This window comes from Trichechus manatus, unplaced genomic scaffold (genome assembly GCF_000243295.1).
Source record: "Trichechus manatus latirostris isolate Lorelei unplaced genomic scaffold, TriManLat1.0 scaffold00015, whole genome shotgun sequence".
NCBI lineage: Eukaryota > Metazoa > Chordata > Mammalia > Sirenia > Trichechidae > Trichechus > Trichechus manatus.
The window spans coordinates 13,249,002-13,264,996 of NW_004443951.1; the positions used below are offsets into that span (position 1 = coordinate 13,249,002).

Here is a 15,995-nt window from a genome sequence, read left to right on the forward strand (position 1 = left end):
CTTTTCAGGAAGTGATACAGCAGTGTATTATTTACCTCTGCTCCTTTTTTCAGGCCTCAAAACACTCTGAGAATAAAAATAATCTGTTTTACAGAAAAATTGTGAGATCGGTCAAATTTGAAGAGTTGGCTGGACTGGAGACCCGTGTAGTATATTGGAACAAGCATCTCCTTTTCCCTGTGTTACTCATCACACTCAGTGATTTTCAAGGGGGGGCTGATTTTGCTCCCTAGGGGACATATGGCAATATGTGGAGACATTTTTGAGTGTCACACCTTGGGGCGGGGGTGCTACTGGCATCTGGTAGAGACCAGGGATGCTACTAAACATCCTAGAAGGACAGTGCCTCACAACAAAGAATTACCCACCCCAGAATATTAAGAGTGCTGAGGTTGAGAGACTCTGCACTCGGTGAATAAATAAATGAGGGTGAACTGAAATGAGGACGTTCTGGAAACGCCTGTGCTGGGACAGAGAGAGGGACCCTTAAATTATCAAAAAGGAGCTGGGTTTTTACAACAATTAAAAAAGACGCCTGTGCTGGGACGGAGAGAGAGACCCTTAAATTATCAAAAACTAGCTGGGTTTTTACAATTAAAAAAGAAAGAAAAGGAATAAGAAGAAGGAAAAAAAAAAAAAAGGTATACGTGAGGGGAGGTACCTGAATCAGGGAATGTTGTACTTTCATTCACATAGCGTCTCAGCTCTATAAATGAGGCTTCCTTTCTGGGGGAAAGGAACTTCATAGGAGACCCTCAGAGGGTGGGCCAAATGTGTCTCTGGGTTCCCTGGGGAATCTCCAAGGACAGAAGCCCCAGGAAAGGAAGGTGGCCCAGATATCAGCCCAGGCACCAACTGGCACCTGGGTGGGGAGTAGGAGGGTACAGGCATATCCCTGCTGAGAATCAATGCCATGGTTTCCCGGTTAGGGAAAGCAAATACTTCCTCAGGTGTGTTGGGCTTGGAAGTAAACTGAGCTTTAGCAAGCAGCAAACCCAACCTTAAATCCAGCTGACAAATATGTCAAAAGAGGAAGGAGAAATGGGACAGTGATTTCCAGGGGTCTGCAGCACACTGACCTTCCGGATGGGTGGGGTGAAACAGCTTCAGGGGCCTCAGCACTTTGTCTTCTTGGGCTGCCATTTTTGGGCCCTGAAGTCACTTGAGAATGGCAGGAGGCCCAGTGAGGGCATCTCTGTGGTCAGCTGGGGATGTCCTCCCTCATCCCAGAGGCCAGGGAGAACTGGACTGATCCCCCACCTGGCTTCTTAGCAGGGCCTCCAAGAGAAAAGGCTTCCCTGTATGGACCAGCTCCACCATGGCTCTCGGGTATTTAATTTTAGTTGGGCCATCAATGCTCTGTCTCTCTTCTACTTGTTATCCTTGCTCAGCACAAACAATTAGAGAATAATGGACTAGGGGTAGGGGGATGGTTGGCACAGGAGTCTATTTTGGATAGGGTGGTCCCCAGAATATTAAAAGTGCCGAGGCTGAGACATCCTGCACTTGAATAAATGAGTGTGAACTATAAATAAATGAGGTGACATTTGAGTTGAGACCTGAAAGATGCAAAGAAGCCAGTCACATAAAGATCTGGGGGAAGAACCTTCCAGGTAGAGGGAACAGCACTGCACAGGTCCTGAGATGGGAACAGCTTGGTTTGTTCCAGGAACTGTCAGAAAGCTGGTGGGGCTGAAGGAAGAGGAAGCTTCAGGATGATGTTGGAGAGGCAGATGGAGGCTGGTTCATGCAGGGTCTCGTGGGCCTTGGTCGGGAGTTTAGGTTTCATTCTAGGTGGGATGGGATACCACTGGAGAGTTCGCTCTGGCCTGTATGTGGAGACCAGACTGGAGTAAAGTCCAGACAAGAGATGATGGAAGCCTGGACTGCAGTGATGTTAGCAGAGGGGGAAGGTGTAGTTGGATCTGAGATATCTTTTGGAAATTGAGGAGACAGGCTTTGGTGATGATTTGGATATAGGAGGTAAGGTAAGGGAAGAATCAAAGACTTATGCATTTCTATATTAAGCAACCGGCTGGATCATAGTACCATTTACTGAGAAACAGAAAATTGGGGAAAGGGGAAGGAAATGTATTTCGGGGGAAAAAAAATCAAGAATTCCATTTTAGATCATCCATGGACCCACTCTCAGCTGCTCTGCCCAGTGAGAGGAGCCTGACAGGTAAACACATGTCATAAGGAAAGGCAATGTGATGGGGCACAAGGGGGGCACTTGTACCCTGTTGGACTCTCAGAAGCCCTTGCCCAACTGATCTTGCTCCTAATCTTTCTTCTCTACCTCCATCCTGTTTGCTTCCCAGAAAACATACTTCAATTAGGCCACTTTCCTGCTCAAGAGCCTTTGATGACTTCCCATTTCTTATCAGGTAAGTCCAAACACCTTGGCCTGACACAGGGCCCCAGGCAACATTTTCAGTCTGAGGAAAATGATGAAGCCAGAGAGGTGGGCTTTCTGGTGAAATAGCCTGTTGGCTGAGTATACATCACCCTCTAGTGGTGGAAGGGCCCAACAGCTGCGGTTTCTCTTTTAAAGACCCAGACCCTACACACTAAGGCCAAAGCCCCTCGCCCGGCAGCAGGCAAAATCCCAAAGCATTTGGCTTTTGCACAGCTGAACCCCTGGGTGGGCCATGGTTTTCCCTGTTGCATCCTCTGCAGAGTGAAGGCTGCACACACTTTGAGAGGCAGAGGGGCTAGGAGGAGAGCTATCTTTCATCCCTCCAGGCCAGCAGCGAACAGTCAGGGAGAGACGGGGGAGACAGAGGATGTGGGAGGCTTCTCACCTCCTGAATCTGTTCCTTCATCACTTTGATCTCATTCTCACGAGGTTCTATTTGCTTCTTCAGCTCCTTTATTTTGTAGTCGAGCACAAACTTGAATTTCTCTAGTTCCTGGTTTTTCTTTTTCAGATCATAAATTCGTTTCTCCTGGGGGTTGGGGAGAGGAGAGAGAAATGAGAGATAGCGCTAGGCCCTGTATGTGGAACCCCTTTAGGGCAAAGGACATAAATCCTGAACTCCCGTGACTGAGGAGGCCATAGGCTTCTCTCCTCACTGGAGATAAAATGGGCGACTCTTTCCTCACTAGGCTATAGCACCAACTCTTTAGCTTCTGTACCAGGGACTTTCAGTCATTCACTCACTCATTCAAATATAGGTTGTAGCAGACTATGCTTTACAAAGATGGCCTCAATGATATCTCCTGTCCCACATGGTCTATAATGCAACCTTACTGCTTCTCTCTCAGGAGGTGGGATATAATTTCCCTCCCCTTGTATCAGGCTGGACTAATAACTCACTTGTAACCTAAAGAAAGCAGCTGAAGTGATTCTTTGTGGCTTCCAAAGATAGGTCAGAAAAGGCCAAGCAGCCCACATGGTCCTCTTATTCCGGAGGAAGCTAGCTATTTGTAAACCCACCATGCTGAAGAGCATGTAGAGGTGCTCCAGTGGACAGTTCCAGCTGAGCCCTGCTTCCTAGACATCCCTGCCAAGGTGTCATTCACGTGAATGAAGAAGCCATCTTGGAAGTGCTCTTCCAGCCCCCCAGCTGTTTGAATGGCGCTCAGCCATTACAGTCCTCCCAACTGAAGCCACAGACACGGGGCGGGGGTGGGGTGGGCAAGCAAATCATCCTGTTATATTAATGTATATCCTGTCCAAATAAAACTCCAGACCCACAGAATCTGTAAGCATAGTAAAATAGTTGTTTGTCACCACTAAGTTTTGGGGTGATTTGTTGCGTGGCAATAGTAATTAGTACATAGGTCCATCCATCCATCAAACATTTACTGAACAAAGACCTTTTTCCAGGTATTGGAATTCCATGCCATCAAGGAGAAAAGATGGGTAAACAAATATAATCCTGTAATATGGTAAGTGCTATAAAAGAGGAAGGCACAGAAGGCATGGGATGTATTGAGGGTGCTGAGAATAATTTGCTTGAGTGTAAAGGGGTCATTCATAGGGGGAAGTGAGATATGGGGGTGGCATGGAAGAAGGCAAGGGTCTTGCAGGCTGAATTGGAGAGTTTGGAATTTATCCCACAACCCAGGGAACAGCAAACTACAGCCCTCAGGCCAAATCTGGTCTGCCACTGTTTTTTTAAATAAAGTTTTATTGGCATGTAGCCACACTCATTTGTCTACATTCATGTTACAATGGCAGAGCTGATCAGTTGAGACAGAGACCATATGAATTGCAAAGCCTAAAATATTTACTATCTACCCCTTTACAGAAAAAGTTTCCTGACCCGTGCTGTAGGCAATGGGGGAACCATTAAAGGATTTTAAGTGGGAGAGTTACATAATGACATTTGTCATTAGGCAGATTATGGGGGATGGATCAGGGAGGTGGTGGGGTGAAGAGGTGGGTTGTGGGAAGGAAGGCAGGAAGACTGGTTAGGAGGCTGTTGCAATTTTCTAGGTCAGGGGGCCTTGGCCTCTCTCTTGTCAAAACCCCACTTTAGGAATCTGAAGAGAGCTTTGGATCCTCCCTAGAAAAATGTCCAGATATGTACACAAACACTCATATGCAGAAATTACATCCAGGCACTATCCCATTTAATCCTTAAAAGACCCCCTTGAGTTAGCTGTCATCCCCACTTTACAAGTGAGTAAACAGAGGCATAGAAAATTTGCCCAAGGTCCCATGGCCAATGAATGGATGAGCTTGCACTAGGACCTAATTATCTGATGCTGAAGCCCATGCTCTGAATTGCTGGCACCTTATGCCGAAACTAAGTCAGTAATGGCAGAGGGGATGGAAAGGAGGGCACAGAGTCTGGATTTGCTCAGGACGATGCTAAATTCTCAATATTGACATACATGCTCTGCAAAATGTGATGTGTTGTGTACTATTTTGTGAGAAAGGCATCCTGAAAGTGGGTATGGCTGATGCCAGCCGGCTGAATATCCAGAAGTTACAGGCCAACCACAGGAGAGCCCCTCTCTGACCCCCATGTGGGCAGCTGGGAGGGCAAGCTGCCACCACTCCATGAGGACTTGTCACCCTAGGATGCATGGTACAGTGGCGGGCGTGGGCCTTGGAGTCAGCCCACTCAGGTTCTCATTCAGAGTCTGTCACTATGATCTGTACGACTTTGGGCAAGATACTTAACCTCTTAGAACTCAGTTTCCTGAGCTATAAAACTGGGTTTCTCATGCCCCCTGGGCTGTTGGGAGAATTCAATGCGATGTGTTTACAGCAATTAGCCCAGTGCCTACCACACAGCACCAGTACCAGTACCAGTTGCCCTGGAGTCAATTCTAACTCATGATGACCCCATGTGTGTCAGAGTAGAATTGTGCTAAATAGGGTTTTCAACAGCTGATTTTTCCGAAGTAGATCACTAGGCCTTTTTTCTGAGGTGCCTCTGGGTGGACTCAGACCTCCAACCTTTCAGTTAGACAAGCACACTTTTTAACTGTTTGTACCACCCAGAAAATACTAGTTCCCTTTCTCTCACTGACCCCTCATCCCCATCAAGTTAAATAATGTGTTCAGAGAAGCCAGGGACCCTCCCTGTCCTGAACTTTGTCCTCATTGCCTGGGTCCACCCTAGGCTGCAGATGAGGGAGGACAGAGGATGAGCCTCACCTTATCTTGAATTGTCTCATCTCTTTCCTGGATCTCCCGCTTGAGGCCCTGGATGTCCTTCTCCAGGGACTTAATGACTCCTTGCAGCTTCACCTGCTCTCCCTTCAGGGTCTCAATGTCATTGGTTCGCTCTTCAATCTCCTTCTGCAGGCTGCTGAACTGAAGGTACAAGGCAACAACAAAGACCACCAACGACTTTTGAATTCATCTCCATTCCTCCCAACTATATGCGAATTCAAAGAGCTCCCCATAATTGACCAACTATAACGTGAACCCCTCACCTTCTATGAACTGAAAACAGTGAAGTATTCAACATTTCTGGACTTTTAGGAGTAGATTTTTAAAGACTTTGGGACAGTTCAGAAATTTCCCAGGAAGGCCAGTTGTGAAGGCCAAATGGATGATGTAAGATGCTGTCTGATGAGATCCAGTCCCATTCCACTTGCATGAGAACAGATGGTCTCTGCAGCAAGAGGCTTTAGAGACCAATTCCTTGAGTGGAACCAGAGGGGCAGCAATATCTCCCATGACCATACCAGACCTTGAAAGGCTAGGGGTCCATGCCCCATCAAGGTCAAAGAGATTGGGTCCTGGCTGATGAGTCATCTTAGTCATGTCCAAGAAGGGAAGACGTGATTGTCCTCTGGATTTACTGGTAGTGTGACTTCTAATAGAAAGGAATGTGGGCTTGCTTTGAACTTGGCCTCTCCAGGACTAAATGCTTTGGGGAAACTAGCAATTCTACAGGGATCTGTGAACTGAATCCTCCCTCACCCCATCTGTCAGTGAATATCTGCTCCACCTTGTAACCTAAACATCCTTTACCCCCTACTCCTTTTCCCACCTATGGGGTCAGAAGAGGAGCCACCCACGACTCCCTGTACCAAGAGCTGGAGGACACCCCCAGGCTAAGACTTTATCTAGTTCATTTCTCTTAAAACTTTGAAAACCAAAAACCAAATCTATTGCTGACTTGTAGCGACCCTACAGGACAGAGTAGAGCTGTCCCACAGGGTTTCCAAGGAGTGGCTGGTGGATTCAAACTGCTGACGCTTTGGTTAGCAGCTGTAGATCTTAACCACTGCACCACCAGGGCTAAATCCTACTTGCCAACAAATGAAAGCGCAGAGAGCACCTGTCAATATCCCCATGAAATAGAAAGAGAATGGGAAGCCCTGTGGTTGCCCTTTCAGAGGATGTGAGCACGTGTTAAGGGTCTGTCTGCCTAAGGCACAGGGAGAACCCCCACACTCCTCGCACTCCCCTCCTAACCTGCTGTCTGGAGGTGAGGACTTTTAGGAAGGAGCTCTGCTGTCCACCAGGACAGGACTGCTCCTGGAAGGCTCTGTTGTCTGTCTACTCTACCCCCCAGCTTTCTCTACAATACTGCCCTTGCCCATCCCAGGGCATCTCAGAGAACAGCCCAGCACCTTTTTCCTCATAATCCCGGTTTCTCCTTTGAGCCGCAGGTTTGATTCCTTTTCATCCCGAAGCTTTTTCTCATACTTGGTTTTGATATCTTGGATTTCTCGGTCTTCATCTTCTTCAATCTGCTTCTTGGTTTCTTCAAACTCTCGTAGCTGCTGCCTGACATCTTCCTGTGCCTGGAGAAAAAGAGAGAGAGAAAAACAAGAGAGGGAGGAGGGAGAGGGGATAGGTATGGTAGGAGAGAAGGAACCCAGGATACCTGTGTGCTAATGGGGCCTGGGATGAAATGAGTGCATGAAGGTCTATCACCGGGAATGGGAGATCAAGTGTTACTATGGGAATGCAAACTGTTATTACAGAAATGGGTCCCTTGACCTTTTGACTTTCTTCCTGTGTGCCTTCCTGTTTTCCCTTCTTTCCTACCCAGATTAGGCCCCAGGCTCCATCACTTCAATCACCCTCTTGCCTACACCCCCATGCCCTGTTCTGTCTCTGGTCTTCTTCACACTGATACCCAGGCCTGGTATCTTTCCTTCACAGAACTTATGGCAGTTGTAATTTTATGTTTATTTGTGGAATTACTTGGTTGTCTCTCCCACTAGATTTAAGTTCCTTGAGGGCAGAAGCCTTGTGTAACACGCTCACCATTGAAATTCTACTGTATAGCTAGCACATACTGGCACATAATAGGTGCTCAATAAGTATTTGAACAAATGAGTGACTCTTTAATTCTGCCCTCCCTCTCCTTAGCCCAATCAATCCTGCCCTTTCCATATCCCAAACAGTTCTTGAATCTATCCGCTTCTTTCTATGCCACTGCCACTGCCACTGCCCAGGCCGCCCCCATCCCCTGCCTGGCCTGCTGCCTCAGCCTCCCAACCATCTCCCTGCTTCTGGCCATGCTTCCCTCCAATCTGTTTCCATTGTCTTGTCAGAGCACATCGCCCCCAATTTAAAAGCCTTCTGTGGCTCGCCATTGTCCTTAGGATAAAGTCCAGACCCTTGAACAAGGTCTACAGGGCTCTGCATGAGTCACCTCTGTCTTTCCTCTCTAGTTATTCCTATCCCAAGCTCTTGCCAGAGTATACTACTTTCAGTTCCCGAACTGTGCTTGTTCTGCTAGACCTTGGCACATGCTGTCCCATCTTCAGTCCTCTTCATGAGACTCTTTCCTCTTCTTTCTTCAGCTCTTAGCTCGGGTATGATTTCCTGTGGGAAGCCTGCAGGCCCCCCATCACTAGACACTATATTGTAATTGCCTGCTTGATAGATTCCTCCACTAGACTGTAAGCTCCTTGATGCAGAGATCATGGCTCTCTGTTCACCATTGGGAACACCCAGCACAGTATCTGGAGTATAGGTGCTGAGTGAGTAAAAGTCTAGAGCCTGGAGGCTGGAAAAACTAGCTCTATCTGGTGGAGTTTGGGAAGTGACTAGGGTATTACTCTCCTTTGCTTACTGCTACCTCGTGGTGGGTATTTTAGATTATGTCTAAATCAATCACTTTCCTCTCATACTGACCCTGGGATTTTCCCAGGCTGCATGTACCATCCCTGGACTGAGTGGGATTGGGGTTGGGGTTGAGTTGTTAAGAGAGACAAGATGGTTTTAAAACCAGCTCAAGTGCCTCCAGAGAAAGACTTCCTCTCTTCTAGCACACATCACTGGACCCTTACCAGACGAAGCCTGGTACGGTCAGCTTTATCTAGGGCCCAGAATGGCTAGCAAACTCCTATTCTTGGTCTTGCAGATGTTGCTGAAAAGCAAAAGAAGCCCAGCCAGATTAGAAAGACGGCATGCTAGGTGGACGCTCCCTAGGAAAGTTCTGAGTTTAAACCTTGTTACAAATCACTGTTGACTCAAAAGAAGAAATGCTTTACAGTCACTAGGGGAGGTCTTGGGAGGAAGGCCAGCCTCTCTCCCCTCTGGACAGATTCATTTTCCCTGAGCTCAGATCAGTTCGCTGGAGGTCAACAAACACTCCCGGAGCATCTACTATGTGCTGGGACCTGGGATGGGCCTTGGGAATCAGTTATGGATGAAACACAGTCCCACCCCTGAGAAACTCTGTGTGGGGAAGATGAGAAGTAAACACATGCTGTCAACGTATAAACCTGTGGGAGAAGGGCCACGGAGTCCTGAGAGCATAAAGGAGGGATGCTTTCCCTGTCCGGAGGGGCAGTGTAGGAGATGGGCTAGGGAAGGATTCCTCAAACAGCTGGCCCTTGTCTGGAGTCCTTAAGGATGAGTACAGTGGCCAGATGAAAGAGGAGTCTTGGGAAGAAAGATGATCATAAGCACAGGCCCAGAGGTTGTGGGAGAAACTACTGGCAGCTCCACATTGTGGATATGAGGGTGTAAGACATGGGAAGCAGTAAATGCGGCTGGGGTGGGGCTGAGTCAGTGCAGCTTGTGTAAGCTGTGCTAAGGAACACTGCTCATATCTTGGAACCATGGGTGAAATTCTCTTAGCTCCCCAATGCCACTGTGTCAAAGCTCAACCTCCTCTGAGGCTTGTGCCATCTGCGAGACCTCTACCCACCACTGTTCACCACATTGATCTCCCTGACTGCTTGGTCACTTTCCCATTTCACTGAAGACTTCTGGATCCTGATTCACAGTCTCCTTCCCATAGTCCAAGGAGCCACAGTAGAGGATCTTCCAATGTCTCCTGGTGCTTTGACCTTTATCTCAACTACACGTCAGCCACCTACTCTCAGGGCCATCCCTTGGAATGGTGCCACCTCTGAAACCTTCAAATTCAGACCCCTGCTCTCAAGCACAGCCCATCTCTCTGATAGACCAAAGTATGACATCCCAGCTCCCAACCTCACCAACTCCCCTGGCCCCATGATTCCTCCACTATCTTACAGGCCTTTGCTTCCTTACTGACCTCTCTCTGGCCTGGGCCCAATGCCTGGTCACCAGCCCGCCTTGATCCTTCTGTACCTGTTCAGTAAAACCTGAGCTATCCCTCCTCACTCACACACCTGGTTGCTGAACACTGCTGTAGAAAACCACACAACCTGGTGGATTAATGCCCCAGAATTCACATCCTCAAAGCTTAGCTATGTCCTCAGCCACACTTGTCAGTTCTCTTACTGGCTTTGGTCACCCTCCCCCATTCCCTCCATGACTTCATAACTTTCCTACCCTCTCACTCTCGGGACACTATTTTGCTACAATTTCATGTAGAAAAAGAGGCCACTAGGCCTCTCTCAATATTCCCTTTATCCTGGGGAAATCAGATATTTTGTCCACCACTAACTGCTTGAAGACACTATGACTCTGCTCTGTCTGGAATGACCTTCTCTCCTTCATTTCCTCATCTCCTGGTTAATTCCAACTCATATTGTTCTCGGATCTCATTTGTTTCTGCAAACCTCCCTGACCTCCCAGGCCAGCCTAAGCACCCTTTGTCTGTAGCCTCCTACTACCTTGTGCATGCCTCTATGGGTGTCAATCTCTGTGACTACCTCCCTCACCTGGCTGAGAACCAGGCCCTATGGTTTACTTCTCTTTTACCCCCAGCATTCAGGCTGGTAAACCAATGGGACACTATCTGTGTGCGTTAAATCAGTGAATGAATGACCTCATTTTCTAAGAAACAGAGAGCTGCTAAAGGGTTTCAGGCAACCATCTTCCCCGTCATTCAGGGCCCTTGTTCTTCTTCAGGTTCTACAGACTTTTTCTTCTAGAAAAGTCTCCCCAGTTCTTAAGGCTTGAGGGTACAGTTAGGATAGAACAACAGGCATGAATAGGGTCCATCCAAGGAATTTCAGTCTCAAAAAACTGAGCAACTCCTAGCTCAGAGTCCCCTGGTCAACAGGGAAACAAAGTGGGTATAAACAAGGCAGAATGAAACTTATGCTGAAGGGAGGGGGTGGAGGAGATCAAGGGAAGCTTCCCACAAGCTATTCACGCAGCATGCAGGCTGGACTTGGCAAGCTGGACAGTTAGAGTGAGGCCAGGTTAGCTTTCTGGAAGTACCTCTTCCAGAAGGGTGGTTTTCTCCTGCAGTTTGGCCTCATAGAACTCAGTCAGCTCCTCCAGGGCCTGGCTCTTGGTCTCATCATTATCCCGAAGCTGTTTTTCATACTCTTCCTGCATTCTCTGGGACTTGAGCTGCAACTCTTGGTACTTCTCATATTCTAGAAGCAGCTTTTGGTTGTTGCAACATTCTGGAAAGAAGCAGGGAGGGTATTTAAAGTGGGAGAGTAGCACCAGCCTCATGGACATCTAGGAGCCTTGGGAGCTTTTCCATCCCCTTTCAGCACCAGCTGGAGCAGCAGCCTCCAAAGCCAAGATTCAAATGCCCATCCATCTTCCTTACTGGGTCCCTGCTCCATCATCTCATCAGGCAGTCAAGTTCCCTCCCTTCCCCTTCTAGGTTTCTGGAAAAGTACAGAAGGGTGTTTGGGGTTCAGGGCCAAGAAGAATGCCCTGAGTGTGCAAAACAGACATTAGTAACCCCATTTTACAAAAGATTAAACTGACGCTCAATGGGGTTAGGGACTCCCAAGGGCACCCAGCAAGTAAGTGGTGAGTATGGGTCCTGAGGCGGTCTATCAGGCTGCAAATCTGCACTTTTCATATCTCCTTTCCTTCTGCATGGTGCTCTTGGGAACAAGTCTCTAATTCATAGTCAGGGCATTTTTTTGCCTTTGCCTCCTGGATTGATTACGCCTTGACCCCACATTCCTCCCTTCTACTTTGTCTCCTGTGATGGTCTTCTAAAAATCTGAAGGACCCTGAGTCTCCAAACAGGTGTCCAGTCTCACTCCACTCAGCTCTGTAACCCTGTGTGGTCCTTGTCCTCCAACTCGTCATGCCAAAGCTCTCTCTGGTGTGGTCCACTGCTTCTCAGACCATAATCAACCACTCGGACCAATTGCTTCTTTCTTCCCTGACTCACCAAATCACCTACTTTTTGCTGAAACTTTTATTCTCTAACATTTCCAGCCTGTGGACCACCTTCTGATCATGCCAGGTTGCCTCAACCGCTTTCATGGTATATCTGATGAGCTGTAATCCCTACCCTCTGTGTTGTTCTATCTGCCTGTGAGCCTTGGAGCTCAAGTTGTATAATGACCATTCATTATCTCTCTACCCCACAAAAAAGTGAGCATCTAGGGCAGGGACGTTGGCCTCTTATTTCTGTACTAGTAGCACCTGGTGCAGTGCCTGGCATGAAGCGACATTTAATAAGTGTTTAATGGCTAATACACAGGAGTATATACACTGGAGTAAAAACAACGGTGAGTTCCAGGGGATAATAGAGAAAACCATATTACCTGACATTTTTTGTTTGGTCCCTGATCTACCTCTTCCCTCCCTAACCTAGCCGCCCTCTGCCCACGTGGCCTCTACTCATGGACTCACCCAGGTCCTGCAGTTCCCGGCTTTGCTTATCCAGGAGGTCTTCTATGCGTTCACGATGCATTATATCCTGTTTTTCTTTTTCTGTCTTTAAAACCTAAAACACAAAGTCAAATTTTCTCATTTCTACACATCTACTGAAAGCACTCCTAGGGTAAGAACTAATATTACAAGTAATATCCTTCTTCACTCACAAATACTTCTCAAGCTTGTATTTTGCAGCAAGCATTGATTTAGAAAGCCACAACCAATCTGCCACTTTTTATTTACATTATATTCTGCTCCAAAAGTCCTATATTTTTCCTATTTATATCCTTTCTACTAAATGGGTTTGTCAGTGATGAGTTGAGTTTTGGACATGTGGCAAATGGATATTTGGGTGAAAACATAGGGATCTGAATCCTCTGCTGCCTACACATAGCTGTGTAAGCTTCTAGCAAAGTGTATTCTTTGAGCAGAAAAGCTCCTCAAAGACAGGGGTGGTGCCATCCTCAGGACCTAACAGAGTCCTTGGCTTATACAGGGTGCTGAATAGATGTTTCCTGACTAAATGAATGAATGAAATAATGAGTGAATGAATAAATAAAATTAATAGCCAAGATTTTTTCAGCTAAAACTCTCTGACCTATGGAGATAATATCAAGGAACAAGTACTCCTTCAGCAAAAAATGGGGGGTTTTGGATGTGGGGCCAGACAGATTTGTGTAGAACAAAGAAATAGATTCTGGTAGAGTCCTGGACCAAATCTAACTACTTGGAGAACGTTTAGACTGATTTTATTTAAGCTCCTGACAATCCAGAAATCAATATTCTGATGGTTCTTCCCTTTTTATACTTTGCTTTTCTTATCTTTTCATTTTGTTTTTACATAAGTCTCTCCTGTCATTGTAGAGAATTTGGAAATTACAGAAAAATACAAAGAATAAAATTTAAATTATCCATAATCCCAACTTCCAGAGATAATTAAACCACTAGCTATGTCCTGAAAAATTGTTCTACGTGTTTTTATTTTACCTAATTAGTACCATACATCTTAAAGAGTTTTATAGGCTGCTTTTGTCCACTTTGCACTTGTAAGCATTTCTGATGTTCCCAACTGCCTTAAAATGTTACATTGTCACATATCCTATTGTTAGATTGTAGCTTGGGTCAGGTATGCTACTCTCATCTTGAATAAAGTGGACATTTGTGGTTGTTGGTTCAGTTGTGTTCAGTCTCTCAAACAGACCTGGTTTTTTGTTTTTAAGGATTCCATTTCCTGGATGAACTTGTCTGTTAGCTCCTTTATCTTCTCAGAATAGTTCATATCCTTTAGTCGAAGCTGATACTCATTCTCCATTTTTAATTCTTCCACACGAGTCTTCAGCTCCAACATAACCTGAGCCTTTGGGAGAAGGACACAGAATCAAGAACATTCACAGTGTGAGTGAACTGGAATATTTAAACTTTGGGGCTTTGACCTGAGACCTGCAGCTTAGCCTACCCTCAAACTCAACATGTCTCAACTAGAACTTGTCATCTTTTCCTTATAAGTCACATGGGCTAAAAACTAGTAGACATATGAGCTTCTTCCTCTACTCTCACAATAACTACTGTGAGCCCTCCTGTGTGCCAGGCATTGTGCTAATTAACTCCTTTATCTCCTTCAAATCTGCTCAAATGTCACTTTCTCAATGAGACCTACTTGGACCACACCATTAAATCCTGTTGCCGTCCCCTTCCCACCCCAGCACTCAAGGCCCTCCTACTCTGCTCTACTTTTATTATTTCCTCAGATCCTAGACCTTGGCACTTCTAATACACTATGTAGCTTACTTATTATTTTGTTTATTGTCATCTGTCTTCTTCCCCTATTAGTACCTAAGCTCTAAGAAAGCGAAGATCTTTCATGGCTTTGTTTGTTGATGTATCCCCAATGCATAATAGGCACTCAAAAATATTTGCTGAGTCATGATTCCTGCCCCCATGGAACTTACATTCTACTGGAATAGCCAAATAACCACATAACTACAAACTGTAATAAGTGCTCAAAGCTGGGTGGTCCCAGTAGTGTTGATTTGTCACTTCTTGATGTCTTTTATGTCCATCCTGTCCCACTACAACTTTAATTTAGGTCCTAACTCTTCCTGCTTTGCTAGCTCCTATCTCTAGTATCTTCTTCCTCCAATCCATTGTACTCACTGATGCCAAAGTTTTCTAAAAATACTGTAATACACACACTCCTCATTTCCTAAAAAAGTAAAGTAATGTTGATGACAGAGCAGGTGAGAACACAAAGTGTTTTCTTTTTAGCTCATCTATGATTACACTCCATGCATGCCTACCTCATCTAGACAGCTACCCTATTGCACTGTGAATGACTTGAGAACAAGGAGTCATGTGCAAAGTCAGGGAGGTAAGAGTGGCCCCGTCAGGGAACTGCATGTGATTTGGCATGAGAGGGAGGCCCAGGGAGAGGAGGCCAAGGCTGGATAAGGCCATCAGGGTCCTTGCAGACCATGCTCAGAAATTTAAATTTTACCACAGAGGGCCTCTGAAGGTCCTCATCTAACAGGGGACTTGTAAAGATCTCTCCATGGCAGTGTGCAGCTTAGACTGGAGCACAGAAGGACTGAACACAGGGTGAGTAGTTGGGGGCTACTGCATAGTATAGATGGGAGATGGTAAGGGCCTAAACTAAGTGGGGGAGGGGAGCAGAGAGGAATGAAAAGATTGGAGAGAGATATTTTAGAGGTGGGGGGTCAACCGAACCTGGCAACTCTTTGGATGTGGGGTGAAGGTGAGAAAACCATGAATAAAGACTGTCTCCCTGGCTAGATCTTCCACTCCTTGAGGGTTGGACTTTGCTCATCTTGCTTTACTGCTTTATCCTCAGAGCCAGGAACATGGTCAGCATGAAATAGATATTTATTAGATAAACAAATGGCCCTAGGGGTCTGCCCTGGACTGTTGTTGTTGTTAGGTGCCGTCGAGTCTGTTCCGACTCATAGCAGTGGAATACGCTTACTGGAGGCAGAGAGACCCAGTTCTGACATTCTGCACTCGAGGCACCTGCTCATCCTGCCAGCCTCAGTCCATTCTCTGAGTTGCTGCAGAGTAATCTCTACAAGACACAGATCTGATCGAATCATTCCCTAACTTAAGTCTATCAACGGGTCCTTACATGCAAAGTCTAAAACGTGGTATAACAGGCTTCTCGTGTGATCTCTCTCCAGCCTCATCACCAGACCTTCTCTATTTTCTAGCCACATCTAACTAGGAGCATCTTCCCTGCAGTACCACTCTCTCATCCCTCTGCATACACTGCATCCTTGGTATAGAAAACTCTTTCCTACTTGTTCTGGAAGGCCCTGTCCAAGGATCACTTCTGCTGGTACCACCGGGTCTGGGTCAGGGTCCCTTCCCCCATGCTCCCACCATTCTTTCATAATATACATTACATACTTCATTCTTTTCTACTTTATCCAACCCTCCTTCCAGGCTATAAGCTAAAGGACCCTCTATGTCTCTTATCACTGTAATTCCAGACTTTAGTACACTGTCTGAACATAGTAGACCCTTCTGTAGATAC

General features: G+C 46.4%; 1 protein-coding gene across 1 annotated transcript in view; it reads right to left on the reverse strand.

The window, feature by feature from the left end:
• The window catches only part of CFAP57 (cilia and flagella associated protein 57), a 105,503-nt gene that overhangs the window by 26,431 nt on the left and 63,077 nt on the right, over positions 1-15,995 (reverse strand). The window contains exons 12-17 of the mRNA XM_004371863.1: positions 13,653-13,808; positions 12,428-12,521; positions 11,036-11,226; positions 7,048-7,221; positions 5,618-5,776; positions 2,805-2,948 (exon numbers count right to left, since the gene is read on the reverse strand). Coding sequence (XP_004371920.1) covers positions 2,805-2,948; positions 5,618-5,776; positions 7,048-7,221; positions 11,036-11,226; positions 12,428-12,521; positions 13,653-13,808 — 918 coding nt within the window. The remainder of the gene's footprint in view (positions 1-2,804; positions 2,949-5,617; positions 5,777-7,047; positions 7,222-11,035; positions 11,227-12,427; positions 12,522-13,652; positions 13,809-15,995) is intronic.